This window comes from Pelophylax lessonae, assembly GCF_965119305.1.
Source record: "Pelophylax lessonae genome assembly, chromosome: 2".
Lineage (NCBI taxonomy): Eukaryota > Metazoa > Chordata > Amphibia > Anura > Ranidae > Pelophylax > Pelophylax lessonae.
The window spans coordinates 319,584,271-319,603,514 of record NC_138769.1 but is presented as its reverse complement, the minus strand read 5'-3'; the positions used below and the strand labels follow the sequence as shown (position 1 = coordinate 319,603,514).

The 19,244-nt window shown below is 44.6% G+C and overlaps 1 protein-coding gene across 3 annotated transcripts in view; it reads right to left on the bottom strand.

Annotated features, from left to right (window-relative positions):
* Positions 1 to 19,244, bottom strand: part of RPS6KA1 (ribosomal protein S6 kinase A1) — a 261,494-nt gene that overhangs the window by 106,788 nt on the left and 135,462 nt on the right. Inside the window, exon 1 of one of the 3 annotated variants that reach the window (XM_082246059.1) lies at positions 11,412 to 11,590. The exons of 1 other annotated variant lie outside the window; for it this stretch is intronic. In XM_082246059.1, coding sequence (XP_082102185.1) covers positions 11,412 to 11,462 — 51 coding nt within the window. In that variant the 5' untranslated portion in view covers positions 11,463 to 11,590. Of the gene's footprint in view, positions 1 to 11,411; positions 11,591 to 19,244 lie in introns of those variants that run through there. One more of the 3 variants, XM_082246060.1, reaches the window with a different exon arrangement.

The window sequence follows — 19,244 nt, the reverse complement described above, 5'->3', positions numbered from 1 at the left end:
GGAGGAGCGTTTTTAGTGTGGTTTTTTTTTGTTCCCTAAACATGTTTCAAAGATGCTGCAAACAGGATTATTTTTTTAATGCAATGGAAGTGAACTGCCCCAGTGTGAACGCATTCATTGTTTTAAAGAGAAGCAGTTTTCCTGAGCTTTTCTAGCAATTTATTTAACACAAAAGCACTTGAAAAACTCCTAAGTGTGAACAGGCTCTTACACTGAACAGCCTTAGCCACCTATGTGCGAGAGCCTAAATACAAAAGTTTTTTTGTAAAACCCTGTAGCCTGTTCTCAGTTTTTGTTTGCGACTCTTGACCCCACTGGGGAGATTTTCCTTCATTTCGCTGTCCCTATGATGCCTATATAAGAAATGGTCATCAACAGGACCTGAAGGCACAGATAGAAAAGCACAGGCAGAAGTTCCAACCCTTCTTTCTTCTATGAGGGCAGGGACTGATGTAAAAATGTATTACATACATAAAACGCTGCATAAATTGTTGATAAATTGGTGATATGCAAGTACCTGTAATAAATAAATAGTTGTGAGGAGGAACAGCAGGGACGAATTTTAGCAGAGGCAACTGCTTCTTGCAGGTAATGGGATACAACAATAAAAGCAACAAAAGCCGCTTCCTGAGCCCCAGACAATGAAGAAAATAAAAAGTTAGAGACTTATCTTAAGCTTTCATCACACACTGTCCTACTACAAAAACGTTAAAATGTCATTTGTATGCATCAAAGTAATTGTGAGCACTCTGAAGGGGCTAAAGCAGGGATGACGAACTCAATTTCATTGCGGGCTGCATCAGCATTATGGTTGCCCTCAGAGCCGGTTCACACTACCACGACCAGAAAGTCACCCCGTGACTTTGAAGAGACTTGTTTAGAGACTTGGAAGAGACTTGGAAGAGACTTGTGCACTACTTTGAAGAGACAGGCGACTGTCTGTGGGGAATGCCTGGCTAATCTCTTTCTTCTTCCTGGAAAGTCTGATAACAAGTCGCTTCGATTAAGATAAGGAGGCAACTCCCATTGAAGTATATGGGACAGTCAGATCACAGGTCGCCTCAAAGTAGTACAGGACCCTTTTCTGAAGTCGGAGCGACTTCAGTAGTGCCAATTAAGACGGCACTGATTGATTAACATTGCTTTTGTTATGTCAAGCGACCTGGGGCTACACAAGTCGCCTCACAAGTCGTGCTAGTGTGAATGGGCTCTCAAAGGGCCGGTTGTATCTGTAAGAGCCCATTCACACTAGCACGACTTGTGAGGCGACTTGTGTAGCCCCAGGTCGCTTGACATAACAAAAGCAATGTTAATCAGTGCCGTCTTAATTGGCACTACTGAAGTCGCTCCGACTTCAGAAAAGGGTCCTGTACTACTTTGAGGCGACCTGTGATCCGACTGTCCCATATACTTCAATGGGAGTCGCCTCCTTATCTTAATTGACACGACTTGTTATCAGACTTTCCAGGAAGAAGAAGAAAGAGATTAGCCAGGCATTCCCCACAGACAAAGTCGCCTGTCTCTTCAAAGTAGTGCACAAGTCTCTTCCAAGTCTCTTCCAAGTCTCTTCCAAGTCTCTTCCAAGTCTCTTCCAAGTCTCTTCCAAGTCTCTTCCAAGTCTCTTCCAAGTCTCTTCCAAGTCTCTTCCAGTCACGGGGCGACTTTCTGGTCGTGGTAGTGTGAACTGGCTCTCAGACTATATATGTATAAATATTTATTTACTGCAAGTATGAAAAGGAGGATCGTACACTGCTGGTATCATTCACAAGAAACCTTCCTGGAGACTGCTCAGAGAGAGAGTTCTGCCATGGTGTTCTGTCTGAAGTCTCCAATAAAGTTTCTTGTGGATGATACCAGTGGTGTGTGACCCTCCTTTTCAATTGGCATAAAATCGTAGTATTCTCATTATACATCTAAGCAGATATTTAGAGCACCCCCCCCCCCCCTTGCATCAAATGTCAAGAGCGTCACCATCAGAAGTCAAGAGTCCTCAACCCTCCCTTACATCACAGTTCACCCCCTTTCCTTGTGATGTTGCCGGGAAGCAGCTGGAGGCAAAGCTGCAGCAGAGGTGCAAGGCAAACATAAAATGGCCTGGAGGGCCGCATTCGGCCCCAGGCCTTGTGTTTGACACATGTGGGCTAAAGGAATGTTATAAGGAGGGACATTCTACCACAAAGTTAAAAAAACGGATCCTTCCAGAATCTTCCAGTCCAGCTCGTGTAAAGTCCACACTGAAGTCCTTATGGACAGTACATTCCAAGTCCATACTTCAAAAGCAGACTAGTCCCAACATCTGTACTCCTGCCCGCAGATCCCGCTGGCAAGCGTTACAGATATGCAAACATAAATCTTATTTTGAAAACTTTGCCCTAAGATCATCTAAAGGCATTTTTTAGAGTGGGGAAAGGGCAGACCTGTTAAATTTTTATTGCTGTCTATTTCCCCACTGGGGAGATTCACCCCTCTAATTGTCCAGGTGGCTACTGTCACCGAGACAGAAAGTGGGGGAAAACTTGAAATTTTATAGTTGTCAGTAGAGCAATATGAAAGGGTAATTCATCCAATTGAGAAAAAAGTTCTGGGGACAACTGCTGTCAACGGGACCCGCCCCCCCCCCACTTAACCACTTACCGATCACCCGTTGCAGTTTTACTGTAGCAGGCTGGCTCGGCTGCACGAAACGATGTAGCCCTACGATGGTCGTGCGCGTGGTACTGGGGGGCGAGCGCGTGCTGCCACTGTCGTGCTTCCACCCCCACTAGGCAGCTGGGATGCTGGTCCACGGGACCAGCGGCCGCGGTTGCCGCCGGGCATCCGTGATTGCTTCCTGCTGAGAGAGAAGGACGGTCAGCTGTTGTAAACACAGCTGACCGTTCTTCTCTCTGAAAGGTTTACAGAGCGCCTGTGATCCTTCTATATAGCATCACAGGTCTCTGTGGTCATTTCAGAAGCCCATCACCCATACAGTTAGAAAACACTCTCCTAGGCTGACACTTAACCCTTTGATCACCACTGTGTCATCACAACCCTTGCCTGCCAATGTCATTATTACAGTAACAGTGCACATTTTTAGCACTGATTACTGTAGTAATGTCACTGGTCCCCCCAAAAGTGTCAAAAATGTCAGTTAGGGGTTGGATCTGTCCGCCACAATGTTCCAGTCCTGCTAAAAAAATCCCAGATCACCGCCATGACTAGTATAAAAAAAATTAAAGAAATAAAAATGACATAAATCGTTTCCATAGTTTGTAGACGTGATACGTTTTGCACAAACCAATCAAAATACGCCTATTGTGATTTTTTTTTTTTGCCAAAATATGTAGCAGAATACAAATTGGCCTAAAAGGATGAAAAATTTAGATTTTTTTGGGAATGTTATATAGAAGAAAGTGAAAAACATTGTTTTTTTCAGAATTGTCGTGTTTTTTGTTTATAGCGCAAAAAATAAAAAAAATCGCAGATGTTTTAACTACTACCAAAAGAAAGCTCTATTTGTGGGGAAATAAAGACAATTTTATTTTGTTACAGTGTCGCACAACTGCTCAATTTTCCGTTAAAGTAACGCAGGGCCGCAATAATGGCCTGGTCCTTAAGGGGTAAATCCTTCTGGTCCAGAACTGGTTAAGGATGGTTTCCATTCATTTTCTAATAAACCGAATTACAATAACATGCCACTTGGCTGGGACAAACAAAGAACGCCACAATACCACTCTGGAGCATTTATTTTTCTAGGTCTTCAGAACCATGCAAAAGGTTAAAGTCCTATACACACAGTCCGAATGTCAGGCGGCATTGGTCTGTTCAATAGAACATCGGCCCGGCTTCTTTTAAAGGGGCATGACCAAAAAAAGTCTGCCGACCGGCTCCTAGTTAGCACTCTCAGCTGAAGGCTGAGATTGATGACTGACAGCCGATGACCAGAGTGTGCTGGCAGGGAAGGGGCCAATATCCGATTGTTAGTACAGCGGTTCTGACCTGAGTGGTCAGGTTTTCTTTTTTCATTCAGCCCGTAGGATTGAATAAAAAAATAAAAATAGAGTGTATTGAGCTTTAGGCAGGTGTGAAAAAAATGCTGTAATTAAGAACGCTTAAAATTTAAAGTCGCTTAAGATTTTTAAAGTCCATGTGTCTATATATATATATATATATATATATATATATATATATATATATATATATATATATATATTATATATATATATATATATATATATAATATATATATTATATTATATATATATATATATATATTATATAGTATATATATATATATATATATAAAAATAAATAAACACATTTACCTGAGTTAAGCAGTTCTACAAAGTTCTACAGAGGGATGGATGCTGTGTCCATCAATGATCATCAGAGATCATCAGAGAGAAGGATGTTATGGTAAGACAAAAAAATCCAGTTCTTTTGTTCATTGACGGACACAGCTCCATATCATCTTTGACCCTTGGGACGTCCCAAAGCATTGTCAACATGAGGAGTGGGAAAAAATAGCAATGCACAGAATTCCTCATAAGGGCCAAGCATAGCCAACCAGGTAAACCAGGAGCTCAACCAGAAACAACTGGAGGTCACCACCAGAAAAAAAAAAAATACACCCTCAAGAGGCAGGAGCCTCTGCAATAGCAGCCTTCAAAACTTTGCTGCCGAACACAGCATCCACAGATGCGAGTACATCCACCTTGTAAAACTTGGTGAATATATGCACAGACAATCATGTGGCCGCCTTGCACACCTGAACCACTGAGGCTTGAGGATGGAAGGCCCAGTAGGCACTAAGCGCCCTTGTTGAAGGCTCCTCAACAGGGAAAAGGAGGAGCCTGACCATTAATGGAATAGGCCTGCACCACCGTCTGCCTGATCCATCCGGAAATGGTTGCAGCAGATGTGGCCTGCCCCTTACGAGATCCATCAGTAAGGACAAACAAGGAATAAGATTATCAAATATACTCAGTCGCTGGCAGGTAAACCCTAATTGCCCGAACCACATCCAGGAAATGCAAAGCAATTTCTTTAGGATGTTTCGGCTTAGGGCACAAGGAAGGCAACACAATGTCTTCATTTATGTGGAAACCCGAGACAACCGTAGGAAGGAAAGACTGACAGGGACGTAGCACCACTTTGTCCCTGTGAATCACCAGGTAAGGTGATCGACAGACAATGCAGCCAATTCCGACACCCTGCGTGCAGAAGTAACAGCCACCAAAAAAAAAAAAAAACACCTTCTGTGACAAAGTGAGCAGAGGAAGTTCAAGAAAATTTCCAAAATGCGGTTTTTGAAGAACCAACAATACCAAATTGAGGTCCCACGGAGGTACCAGAGACCTCACTGGAGGAGCCAACTGGCAAACCCCCTGGATGAAAGTGTGAACCAAAGAATTTGCAGCCAACGGCCGTTGGAAAAAAAATTGCCAAGGCGGAAATCTGGCCCCTAATGGTGCCCAGAGCCAAATGTTGATCTACACCTCGTTGTAGAAACTCCAGCAGATGGGACACCGAAAAGGAACGGGGAGAAACCCCCCCTGAGACTCACACCAAGAAATGTACGCCCTCCAAACTCTATGATAAATCTTCCTAGAAGTAAATTTTCTAGCTTTAACAGTGTAGGAATTACCGAATCCGACAACTCTCTATCCTTCAGTACCTGGCTTTCAATAGCCATGCTGGTAAAGCCAGCGACTAAAGCAGGATGGAAGATCAGCCCTTGAGACAAAAGGTCTTCTCTGAGAGAGAGTCTCCAAGGAGCATTGGCTACCAGCCTTACGAGCCCTGCGTACAAAGACCAGTGAGGCCAGTCTAGAGCCACCAGCATGACTGGAATCCCTTCTGCTTCAAGTCTGCACAGAAGCCTCTGCAAAAGCTGTAGGAGGAAAAGCGTAAATCAGATGATACTGATCCCAAGGGGCCACCAGAGCATCAGCCAAAGGATCCCGAGATCTTGCCACAAACCTCTGAACCTTCTGGTTGAGACAAGAGACCAACGGGTCCACATCGGGAGTCCCCCACCGGACACACGGTTGTTAAACACTTCCAGGTGAAGAGACCATTCGCTCAGGCACCAACGCCTGTCGACTGAGGTAGTCCACCTGTTAATTTTCCACCCCTGGCATGTGCACAGCAGAGAGGGCTGGAACATATCGTTCTGCTCACATTAGAATGCCGGCTACTATTGAATAAAATCCCTGAAAACTTTCCAACTCCGGAATTGGGACAATTACTCCCTGTGATAACAGATCCTGCGCTGCCCCGTGAAGGCCCTGCACCAAGTCTGGGGACAGGCCAGGTTGGAAGGAAAAAACCTTGCAAGGGGCAAGGACCCAAACTATCTTGTAACTGGACCGAATCAACTCGTGGACCCATTTGTCTTGAATGAGAGAGGTCCACGGGTTTGGAAAGAAGCGAAGACGTCCCCCCACCCGAGATACGGGTGAGGGCTCCCCTTTAGGCAAAGGAGGGCTCGTCTGTGGAACCAGTGGAACCTGTTTTTGACTTACCAGCCCAGGGCCTCTTAAAACCACCCACGAAGTTACGGGTGGACTTTTGTCCCTTTTCTTGCGAGCCCAAAGGGCCGTTTGTGAGCCGAGAAGAAAGGATCATGTTTACGAGGCTCTTTGGTCTTGGCAACCAGTAGAAGCAGAGTACGCTTACCTCCCGTAGGACCTTTAATGAGCTCTTCCATCGAAGCTCCAAACGGGAGGTCTCCTACAAAAGGGAGATCAGTCAGCACCTTTTTGGAAGCCTGGTCCGCAGACCAGTATTTCAGCCAAATCGTTTGTCGAAGTGTCACAGCTGTCACAAACACTCTACAGGCTAAAGGGGCCACATCACAGATCTAATGTAACCCCTGCATCAACTGATCCGCCAGCTCAGGAGGATGTTGATCCCCTTTTAAATCCTGGCGCAGAAGCTTAGCCCATTCCGTTAAGGTCTGGGAGACCAAGGTGATGGCAAACATCGGCCTCAGCATTGAACCTGCCACAGTTAGTTGAAAAGTAAGGGACCAACACATCAGCTCTCTTGTCCACCGGGTCTTTAAAAGTCGGGGAATCCTCCACCAGAAGAAGCGTGGCCTTATTCAATCTGGAAACCTGAGAATCCACCACCAGTGGCACTGTCAGTTTCTTCAAAAGAGGCTTTTTAAAAGGATATCTTCTAGCGAAACGCTTAGATATCCCAACCATGCATTTTGGGGATCCCTACTGACTAGTGACAATCTCGTTGAAACAGGCAGGAACCTTGGATGGTCTGCAGCCACCAAATTGCACTGACGCAGCATTAGCTGTGTCCTACAATTTCAAAGTTTCCCACACTGATACAATCAGTGCCTCCACAAACACCTTTTCATGCGCAGCTGTAGTAGAAGAGGATTCATGTCAGAGCACTCAAGGTGCGTGGACACAAACCCGGTGAGTTGACTCACGTCCGCGGTGGCCAAATTCACCTCAGACTCTGAGGAGGCAGAGAATACAGGTGAAGGCGGGGGGCACTTCTTACTAGGCTGCTTTGAAAGGACTATATCTACTTTTGACAAGTGACTGCAGAACCGCCATTGTGACCGCCAGAGGGTCCGGCAGCTTGCAAGAGTGGGTTAGGTGGTGACACATGCTCCAGGGTCTCCATGGACAACCCAGAGGCCACCCGCAATATGTAAAAAAAATTGCAATAAAAAACCCCCATCACCGCGGCAGTGGTAGTACTACAAGCCCTAGCGCACCAGCGGCGCTGCTATAGCAGAATGAGGGAGTTGTACACCACAGGGACTCACCGCCATCAGCTTAGGGAAGGAGGCAGAGCACCCAGCAGCTTGCCATGCGGCGATCAGAGAGAAGGAGGAAGTGCCGTCACTGGCACTAGAGGCCCACCACCTCTCCACAGGCTATAAGAAAATGACTGCCGCATTGATTTCAATGGGAAACTCCGAAAACATGGCTGCCAGACTACACAAACATGGCTGCCAAAGCTACAGAATAAACATCCACAGAATAAAGGCGGTGCAAGGTGGCGCAGCATTTAGGACTCCAGGTACCTGTAGTCCGCCAGGGGGGCCCTAACAGGAACCCCCACCCTGACCATTTAAGAGTGTTTTGTAGCCACCAGCGGCGCACTCCCCCTTCAGCCCAACACCCCATGACCCCTGAAAGTAGCCAAGCCAACCTGGGAAGGGGGGTCTAAGGGGGGGTAGGTGAGGGTACATATGCAGGAGAACCCCGCCAGTAACACCAGGTGGAGAGGAAGAACACATAGGGGGGCCTACCAACCCGAGGAAAGGTGCTTGCGTTCACCCCAACATTTTCCGAGAAGAGAGCTATGGGGGACACTACTCACCATACCAGGGAACCAATGGCCACCACTCTGAGCAGTCCACCGCACCACCTTGGAATGGGGGTGCTATGGCCAGAGGTACGCTGCAACACAGGTCGTCACCAATGTTGTGAACAGGGATATGAGTCCTAGTGAGGCGTTTCACTCGCCAGCCAGCCCCCGTCCAATGGGGCTATGTCGCGGTCAAGCTAGCGCGGAGCTAAAGTTGGGTTGCGGTCACTGGCTAGACTGGGAAGACCATGAGGATCTAGGATATCCAGTGTGCTGCGCAGTCCGGCAGTTGATTGTAGTTCTCACAGGAACAGAAAATAAGAAAAAAATGCATTTAAAAAAGGTAAAAATGCCAGAATCAGAAATCCCAGCAAGGAACTAGGTCCTTACTCCTGACTAGGCAGAAAAAAACTGAAGTCCTCTAGCAGGAAGTGGGAATTATACCCCCCAGGACTGCCCTTGGGGCATAGTCAAATTTGTTTCTGCCTAGTCCTACTCCTATGGAGAGCAGCATTAGCCAAGGATCAAAGAAGATATGGAGCTGTGTCCGTCAAAGAAAGAAAGAGAAAGTATATTTAGAGCCACAAATTAGTGTGGTTCGTCAATCCTTAAAACTTAGAGAAGCTTGGCATAAAATGTCCTTACTACAGACATGCACACATTTAAAGTGATTGTAAAGTTTTTTTTTTTTTTTTAAATAAAATACCAAACATGTTATATTCACTTGCTCTGTGCAGTTGGTTTTGCACAGAGCAACCTGGGCCCTCCTCTTCTCGGATCCCTCTTCTATCCTCCGGTTACCCCTCCCTCCCTTTGAGTGTCCCCACAGCAAGCGGCTTGCTATGGGGGCACCCGAGCCGAGTCACAGCACCGTGTATCCAGTCAGATACAGAGCTGTGGTTTATTTAGCCCTGCCTCCTCTCTCCCCTCATTGGCTAACTGACTTTTAGCGGGGCCCAATGGCACCGTTGCTGTGTCTCAGCCAATGAGGAGGGGAGTCCCACATGGCCGAGACTAGCATGGACATCGCTGGATCGAGAGGGGGCTCAGGTAAGCATTAGGGGGGCTGCTGCACACAGGTTTTTATCCTAATGCATATAATGCAATAAGATAAACATCTGCCTTTCAACCACTTTAAAGCCATTCTAGATAAAATAAGAAAGTATTATTGGAGGGGCTTGCCTACACATTAGCATCGTTGCTGGACTTCCAGTGGTTATACATACCCGTACGTCAGTGGACTTTCGGAAGTACAGGACCCTTTTTCTAAGTCGGAGCGACTTGTGTCGCTCTTATTAGAACGGGTCCTGTGCTACTCTATGGCAGGCGACCCGCGGCTCTATGGCAGGTCGCCTGACAAGCCGCCCCAGTGTGAACGGGGTCTAAAGCACAAAATAAACAAATAAATAAATACAGAGGTGATCAAATACCACCAAAATAAAACTTTTTGTGGGGAAAAAGGACAAACATTTTATTTTTAGCTAAAGTGGTTAAAGCGTCGCCTATGGCTAGTAAAATTTACATTGTTTGTCGCTGTTGCAGGGGCGGTCACAATTTTAAAGCGTGACATGTTTGGTATCCATTTACTCTGTGTAACTTCATTTATATTTTCCCAAAAAAATTGGGTTATGTAGTGTGTTTTTTTGCATTAAAATTCAAAAAAGTGTAATTTTTTCTCAAAAAATTGTGTTTGAAAAGCGGCTACACAAGTACTGTGTGACATAAAAAAATTGCAAATCTTAATTTATTCTCTAGGGCCTCTACTTAAAAAAAAAAAAATAATAATAATAATAATGTTTGGGGTTTCCAAGTTATTTACTAGAAAAAAAAAAAAAAAACGATTCTTACATGTAAAAAAAAGTGCCAGAAAAGGCCCAGACTGAAAGTAGTTAACATTTTCCAAAATTTGCCTGAGCTTTATAAGGGATGTTGCATAAAATTTTCCTGAGCTTTATAAGGGATGTTGCATATTTTATAAATGTGGTTGCTGGTTATGTGCTGAGCATACACCTATTCAGCCTCTCTCAACCTTTTCAACACAGGGGAACCCTTGAAATAAATTTCTGGTCTCGGGGAACCCCTGCTAAAAATTAAAATTCTACAAATCATGACACATTAGTATGACAGTCAGTGGGAAGAATTCTCCTTACTCTTGACATCTTTGGGAAATATTACCCCCTTACAGATAGATACAAGGTGTCATTGGGAACTTATCTGAGAGTCAGAAATTGCCCATTTTTTCAAGGAACCCCTAGCAACCTCAGGAGGAACCCTGGTTGAAAAATCCTGCACTAATCAATAAAAAGGCTTAACAATCCTCTTGCACAATGCTCTCTCTTTCAGCATACATTCATTAATTTACAAATAAAGTGGCAATTGTGCATACGCCACAAACCATGCACCTTGCTCTTTAAATCAAGTTCTTCAACATAGAAAATGCAAAGGTTTTCCACATGACAAAGTATTTCACTTGTATCCAGAAGTACTAAACAAAAGAGAAACCTGGAAATCGTATAACAAGCTCATTGGTCAGGATCTAAATGGTCATTTACAATACTCGTAAAATATTTGTGTAAAATTGTCAAATCTTTGGTGCGTTTATCAAGAAAAACAGAATTAAACCATCAGTAGAAAGCAAAATATCCCCTCTGAACAAACTGCTTGTAAGCACTTCCCCGTGTGACACACAGAAGATGGAACCATTCTGTGCTGGACCAAACGTGACAACTGTTGCAACACCATTTTTTTTTAAATATAAGAGAATGTTCCTTTATTGAACCAAAGACACGGTAGAAAAATCTAACAGAATGGAAATAATTAAAGTAGTACCTCCCACATTTGACACTGCAACACCTTTACTATTTTTCCCAGAGCAAACAACTTTGCAAATATACTTTGGCAGGGACTCATCATTAATGAAGAAAATTGATAAAAAACAATGACAAACACCACAAAGCAAATCGAACTCAAAACCAACAGAACTGGCCACTAAGTCCTATGTCGCATTTCTCTTCACTTCAGAACGAAGAAAACTACCCATGTCACCAATATCAAAATTTAACAAAATCATAGGACTCGCAACATGCAGGACTTGCCTCTTTCATTTTCGTTTTCGGACGGAAAATCTGCTTCAACATCTTCAGCCCAAGTTTTGTAGCAGCATTACGTTTCTGCTTAAATCATAAATACCCTGCCATGCAGGGCACAGGCTACCATCGCTGGGCATATGTCAGCTAGGTAAATGTATAAGGAACATCTGGGTGTGTTTCCTCAGTTAAAGGAACAAACAAAATTAAGAAAACAGGGGAAATATTGCAATTTCCTCCACAAAAGCAGAAACCAAAAAAAAAAAAAAAAAAACCTGTCACTATATAACAGTGTGTGAGCAGGAGGAGTTGATAAGTGAGAAAGCTAATAAGTAGAGGAAGGGTCAACAGGGACGCATTGGGAGAGGTAGAGTGTAGAGCTGCCCATAAACATTTCCAAGACCTTTACTGAAATGATACATCATATACCATACTGTACTGCGTAATTAAGGGAAATATGGTTATTAACTGGAAATTTCCACATAGACTTTCCCAAGATAGTGGAGACTTAGATGCAAAGTACCAACTGCCACATAAAATGCACATAAATAGAGAATGTGTATATATATATATATATATATTATATATATATATATATACATACACATACACACACGCGCGCGTACACCCCTCACATTTGTGTAAATATTTTATTATAGCTTTTCATGTGACAACACAGAAGAAATGACACTTTGCTACAATGTAAAGTAGTGAGTGTACAGCTTGTATAACAGTGTAAATTTGCTGTCCCCTCAAAATAACTTATCACACAGCCATTAATGCCTAAATCGCTGGCAACAAAAGTGAGCACACCCCTAAGTGAAAATGTCCAAATTGGGCTCAATTAGCCATTTTCCCTCCCCGGTGTCAGGTTACTCTTTAGTTTTACAAGGTCTCAGGTGTGAATAGGGAGTAGGTGTGTTACATTTGGTGTTATCGCTCTCACTCTCCCATACTGGTCACTGGAAGTTCAACATGTCACATCATGGCAAAGAACTCTCTGAGGATCCGAAAAAAAGAATTGTTGCTCTACGTAAAGATGGCCTAGGCTATAAGAAGATTGCCAAGACCCTGAAACTCGACCAAAGAAGTTTCAGGTGCACGTGCTCAGCCTCATAGCCAGAGGTTGTCTTTGGGAAATTGACGTACGAGTGCTGCAAGCATTGCTGCAGAGGTTGAAGGGGTGGGGGGGTCAGCCTGTCAGTGCTCAGACGAAAAGCCTCACACTGCATCAAATTGGTCCGCATGGCTGTTGTCCCAGAAAGAAAGCCTCTTCTAAAGATGATGCACAAGAAAGCCTGCAAACCGTTTGCTGAAGACAAGCAGACTAAGGACATGGATTACCGCAACCATGTCCTGTGGTCTGATAAGAACAAGATAAACTTGTTTGGTTCAGATGGTGTCAAGCTTGTGTGGAAGCAACCAGGTGAGTAGTACAAAGACAAGTGTGTCTTGCCTACAGTCAAGCATGGGAGTGTCATGGTCTGGGGCTGCATGAGTGCTGACGGCAGTGGGGAGCTACTGTTCATTGAGGGAACCATGAATTCCATTATGTACTGTGACATACTGAAGCACAAACCCCTCCCTTTGGAGACTGGGCTGCAGGGCAGTATTCCAACATGATACTGACACCAAACACACCTCCAAGACGACCACTGCCTTGCTAAAGAAGCTGAGGGTAACGGCGATGGACTGGCCAAGCATGTCTCCAGACTGTAACCCTATTGAGCATCTCTGGGGCATCCTCAAACGGAAGGTGGAGGAGCGCAAGGTCTCTAACATCCACCAGCTCTGTGATGTCATCATGGAGGAGTGGAAGAGGACTCCAGTGGCAACCTGTGAAGCTCTGGTGAACTCCATACCCAAGAGTGTTTAGGCATTGCTGAAAAATAATGGTGGCCACACAAAATATAGACATTTTGGGCCCAATTTGTACATTTTCACTTAGGGGTGTACTCACTTTTGATGCCAGTGGTTTAGACAATAATGGCTGCGTGTTGAGTTATTTTGAGGGGACAGCAAATTTACACTGTTATACAAGCCGTACACTCACTACTTTACATTGTAGCAAAGTGTCAATTCTTCAGTGTTGTCACATGAAAATATATAATAAAATATTGACAAAAATGTGAGGGGTGTACTCACTTTTGTGAGATACTGTATATGTGTATATACACACACACTATATTGCCAAAAGTATTGGGTAGCCTGCCTTCACACGCACATGAACTTTATTGGCATCCCAGTCCGTAGGGTTCAATATTGAGTTGGCCCAACCCTTGCAGCTAGAACAGCTTCAACTCTTCTGGGTAGGCTGTCCACAAAGATTTAGGAGTGTGTATATGGGAATGTTTGACTATTCTTCTAGAAGCACATTTGTGAGGTCAAGCAACGTTGTTGGAGAGAAGGTCTGGCTCGCAGTCTGTGTTTTAATTCAACCCAAACGTGTTCTATGCGGTTGAGGTCAGGACTCTGTGCAGGCTAGTCAACTTCCTCCACCCCAAACTCATCAAATTGTCTTTGTGGACCTTGCTATGTGCACTGGTCCAAATCATTTAGTGGAGGGGGGGGGGGGGGATTATGGTGTGGGTTTGTTTTTCAGAGGTTGGGCTTGGCCCCTTAGTTCCAGTGATAGGAACTCTTAAGGCGTCAGTATACCAAGACATTTTGGGCAATTTCATGCTCCCAACTTTGTGGGAACAGTTTGGGGTTGGCCCCTTCCTGTTCCAATATGACTACACACCAGTACACAAAGCAAGGTCCATAAAGACCTGGATGAGAGTGTTTGGGGTTGAGGAACTTGACTGGCCTGCACAGAGTCCTGACCTGAACCCGACAGAACACCTTTGGGATTATTATTATACAAGATTTATATAGCGCCAACAGTTTGCACAGCGCTTTACAATTAATTGGAGTGGAGACTGCGAACCAGGTCTTACCCAACATCAGTGCCTGACCTCACAAACGTGCTTCTGGAAGAAATGGTCAAACATTCCCATAGAAACGCTCCTAAACCTTGTGTACAGCCATCCCAGAGGACTTGAAGCTGTTATGGTTGCAAATTGTGGGCCAAGACTGGGATGCCATTAAAAGTTCATGTGTCTGAATACATTTGGTGATCTAGTGCGCATATAATCACACATACGTTATCTTTTGAAAACCCATCATTGCTGATTGGTTCTTTGGGTTGATCTCTCCAATCTAATACAGGTATACGGGTATACATCATGGCACCTTTCATCCTGCTTTCCTTGTGGTCCCCGCGCCCACTGGGGTCTCCCCCTCAGCTCCCGGTTTAGACGTTTTTATGGACCAGCGTATCCGGCGCTTTCATGTTGAGATTGATATAGTGAGTATGGAGCCTTGATGTCTGCTTGCTCCTTTTCACATTGAACATTTCATACAAACATAGCTGTATTATTGACAACATTTTTTACTTTGTAGATACATGGCAGAAACCTACTTTGACAAAGCGAATCACATTTCGCGAAACGCGTCAGTACAGTACAAGGCTACTACATTCTATCATGTTCAACATATGTTTCATATACGCATTGAATGCAGGTTCACACTGCTATTGCATATATTTTATAATATTGTCTATGTTGTTGTAATGGACACCATTGATCAGTCCAAACATGTTTGTATTCTATGTATTTACCATTTCTATCATTGTCAAAATAAATCATTTGAATTTTATGGTACTATGTGTGTGAGTGTGTAGCCTCATTTTAAAGTCCCCAGGGCACAATTGTTTCTGTTTGTATAATGTATACTTTATGGGATGGAGGCACACTACTCAGTATGGTTGATCCAGATCACACCCCCTCTTTATGTACACAAAGCAAGGTCCATAAAGACCTGGATGAGAGTGTTTGGGGTTGAGGAACTTGACTGGCCTGCACAGAGTCCTGACCTGAACCCGACAGAACACCTTTGGGATTATTATTATACAAGATTTATATAGCGCCAACAGTTTGCACAGCGCTTTACAATTAATTGGAGTGGAGACTGCGAACCAGGTCTTATCCAACATCAGTGCCTGACCTCACAAACGTGCTTCTGGAAGAAATGGTCAAACATTCCCATAGAAACGCTCCTAAACCTTGTGTACAGCCATCCCAGAAGACTTGAAGCTGTTATGGTTGCAAATTGTGGGCCAAGACTGGGATGCCATTAAAAGTTCATGTGTCTGAATACATTTGGTGATCTAGTGCGTATATAATCACACATACGTTATCTTTTGAAAACCCATCATCGCTTGATTGTTGAATAAACTACCTTATCTTTCATGAAAAAACAACACCTAAAGATGAATTATGGGGTAAGATATACCTTTTCAGTGAGCCCCCTCCCCGCTGCAAAAGTTAACTGCCCATTTGCTGTAGGGAAGGGGATTTCCAAACTACAGCCCACGGGCCATATTGGAGCTTGGCCATACTAAGAGAACTTAACTGGCTCACAACTAAGGTTAGTAGCAGATCATCAGACTCTCTGCACAGAGTATTGAGGCCTGCAGTCTTCAGGGCAATAACCTCCCTCCCAATCCTGAAGGTGCCCTGGACACCAATGATGTACTTGCCCTTGCATGGGAGGATGGGATTTCCTCCATCCAATCAGCTGCTGCACTTGAAGTGAAGTGTTCCAATAAGGAAAGCTGCTGGGTCTGCATCCCTTCAGGAGTGATTTCCCTTTGGGAGTATCTCACCAAAAAAACCTGGATTTTTGTCTTACCGTAAAATCCTTTTCTCTGAAGTTCATTGACGGACACCGCTCCATATCTGGAGTCGGAGCCCAGAACACCACCCCACCCGGACAGACTGGCACTTGTGGAAATCACAGTTCAATACAGGGGGAGAAAGGACTTCCCTCGCCGAAGCGCAGGAAACAGAGCCACCAAATCAGAGATCCCTCCCATCCTGGCTCAACTAAATCTGGTTGTCCGATGATTGAGAATTCTTGTCCCACTTGGCCAGAATCTTTCTGCAGAGGCCTGGTATGCAACAGAGCAAACGGAACCACCTCAAAAAGGTAGAGACCATCAAACTCAGCACTTGCATGCAAGTCCTGAGAGATGACCGACAGTTGGACAACCGGAGCCGAATCGCCTCCTGTAACTTCAGCAGTTTCACCTCCGGAAGAAACACCTGGGCTGAGGCGGAGTCTAGAATCAGGCCCAGGTAGTCCAGTTTGGTGGACGGAGTCAGAGTGGATTTCTGAAAATTCAGCGTCCAGATGAACTCCTGTAGAGTTTGCACAGTGATATCCAGATCTACCTCTAGAGCCGACAAAGAGTGCGCCCGCAGAAGAAGGTCATCGAGGTACTCCAGTACAGCAATCCCTTTCTTGCCTGAGCAAGGCCAACACTGGGGCAAACACTTTTGTGAACACCCGCGGAGCTGAGTCGAGACCAAAAAGTAACGCCACAAATTGATAATGCTCCTCTCCCACGGCAAAGCAAAGGAAAGGCTGATGCCTGACATATTTTGGGATATTAAAGCTAAGCATCCTTGATATCAATAGAGGCCAGAAAATCCCCTTGATGAAGGAATGCCACTACTGTGCAAATGGACTCCATCCGAAATTTCTGAATCAACTCAAAGCAGTTCAGAGCCTTGAGGTCCAAGATCGGACAGACCCTGCCTTTCTTCCTGGGAACAGTAAACAGATTTGAATAAAATCTGATTAAGATTTGAAAATGTTCCAATTCTGGAACCAGGCCCAATTACTCCCTGTAATAACAGATCCTGCACCGCCTCGTAAAGACCTTGCAGCCAATCCGGGGACAGACGTAAGTTGGAAGGGAAGAACCTTGCTGGAGGCAAGGTCCTAAACTCGATCTTGTAACCGAACCAACTCGTGGATCCCTTTTTGTCTTGAATGAGCAAGGTCCACGGGTCCGGAAAGAAACAAAGATGTCCCTCCACCCCAGCTACGGGTGAGGGCTCCCCTTTAGGCAGAGGAGGGCTTGTCTGCGGGCCAGTGGAACCCATTTTTGACTTACCGACTCAGGGTCTCTTGGAGCCTCCCGCAAAGGTACAGGTGGCTCTTGATCCCTTGTCCTGCTTGTGAGACGAGAAAAAAAGGACCACATTTACGACGAGGCTCCTTGCTCTTAGCAACCTGTGGAAGCAGAGTACTCTTACCTCCCATAAGATCCTTAATGATCGCTTCCATAGAAGCACCGAACAAATGGTCTCCTGCAAAGGGAAGGTCAGTCAGCACCTTTTTGGAAGCCTGGTCAGCTGACCAGTACTTCAAACATATCATGCGGCAAAGGGTCACCGCAGTCACAGATACTCTGCAAGCCAAAAGGGGCCGCATCCAAGAATGCATCACAGATGTATACTGTAGCCCCTGTATCAACTGATCCGCCAGCTCAGGAGGATGTTGACCCCTTTCCAGATCCTGGCGAAGGAGCTTCGCCTATTCCGTTAAGGTCTGGGAAACCAAGGTAATAGCAAACACCGGCCTCAAAATTGAACCCGCCACAGTGAAGGGATATCGGACCAGAGCCTCAGCTCAGGGTCTAAGATGATATGGAGCTGTGTCCGTCAGTGAACGAAAGAGAAAAATGAAATTTTTGTTGCAGAGAAAGCTCAAAATCTTATTTGTATCCTAATGCAGACTTCTGGGAAAATCAGTAAGCCAATCACAAAAGAAGGAACTTGCATATCTGGGGGGGGGGGGGGGGGGGGGGCCTCTGTACACCACCTGTGTACAGAACGCCTCCAGGTAGCCATATTGCATTTTACAGAAAATTACAGAGCTGCAGATTGAAAATTATGGGTAATTGTTAATACATTTTTAACTAACATTCTTTTGTTCTGAACCATATTGCAAAAAATGAACCAAGTAAAAATCCTTCCTCATTTAAATTTTTTTCATTAAATTTATAAAACTTTTTTCCAACCCCTAAATATTGGTGAAACACACAACATGGTCCTCGTACTGGAATAATTTGGTACCCCTGGTCTACGGGATGATGAGTAGGGGGATATATTTACTTTATCTCTTGCTCCACTAAGAGCTGGCGAGTTCCTCCTATTTCCGATGCTCTGGAATGTGTGCTAGGACCTCTTGTTTAAAGACAGACTTATTATTACAAGTACTTCTAAATCGCCGCCAATTTTACACAACGCTTTAAAATCAGTCTCTGCCCCAAAGGAGCTTACAGTCTAAGATCCCTAACTCACATTCATGCATACACATACTAGGGCCAATTTAGACAGGGGCCAACAGAATGTCTTTGGAGTGTGGGAGGAAACCAGAGTACCCAGAGGAAACCCACGCAGGCCCAGGGAGAACATGCAAACTCCAGGCAGATAGTGACCTGGTTGGGAATCAAACCGGCAACCCTAGTGCTACTGGGTGGAAGTGCTAGCCACTTAGCTGCCCACTGTGCAACCTAAGTTGGGCTTTAAATATCAAATTTTACTTTTGGAGTTTGATCCCTGATTGGAGAGGGGGGGACATACAGAAGCATTTTTTAAACGCCTCAACAACATTCAATACGTCAGAAGACTAGAAAATGAACACAAGCACTGCAGGTACACAATAGAAAAGATGTTTAAGAGTTCTGACTTTCACATACTACAGCTGTGATCTGTACAGAATAACATTCCTTTTTAGTGCCTGCTTACTGTCACCAAGGCACCAGAGAGGGAAAAATATGCAGGAGTCAAACTGCGTGTAATCTTAGGTTGCAAGAGGAAGTAGGAATATGACTGAAGTCAAGGCAAACAAACCGCAAACATATCTCCTATTTAATGTAGTTTATAAAAAAAAAATATATCTTTTCCATTCTCTCATTTTCTTTAAAGTGTATGCCCA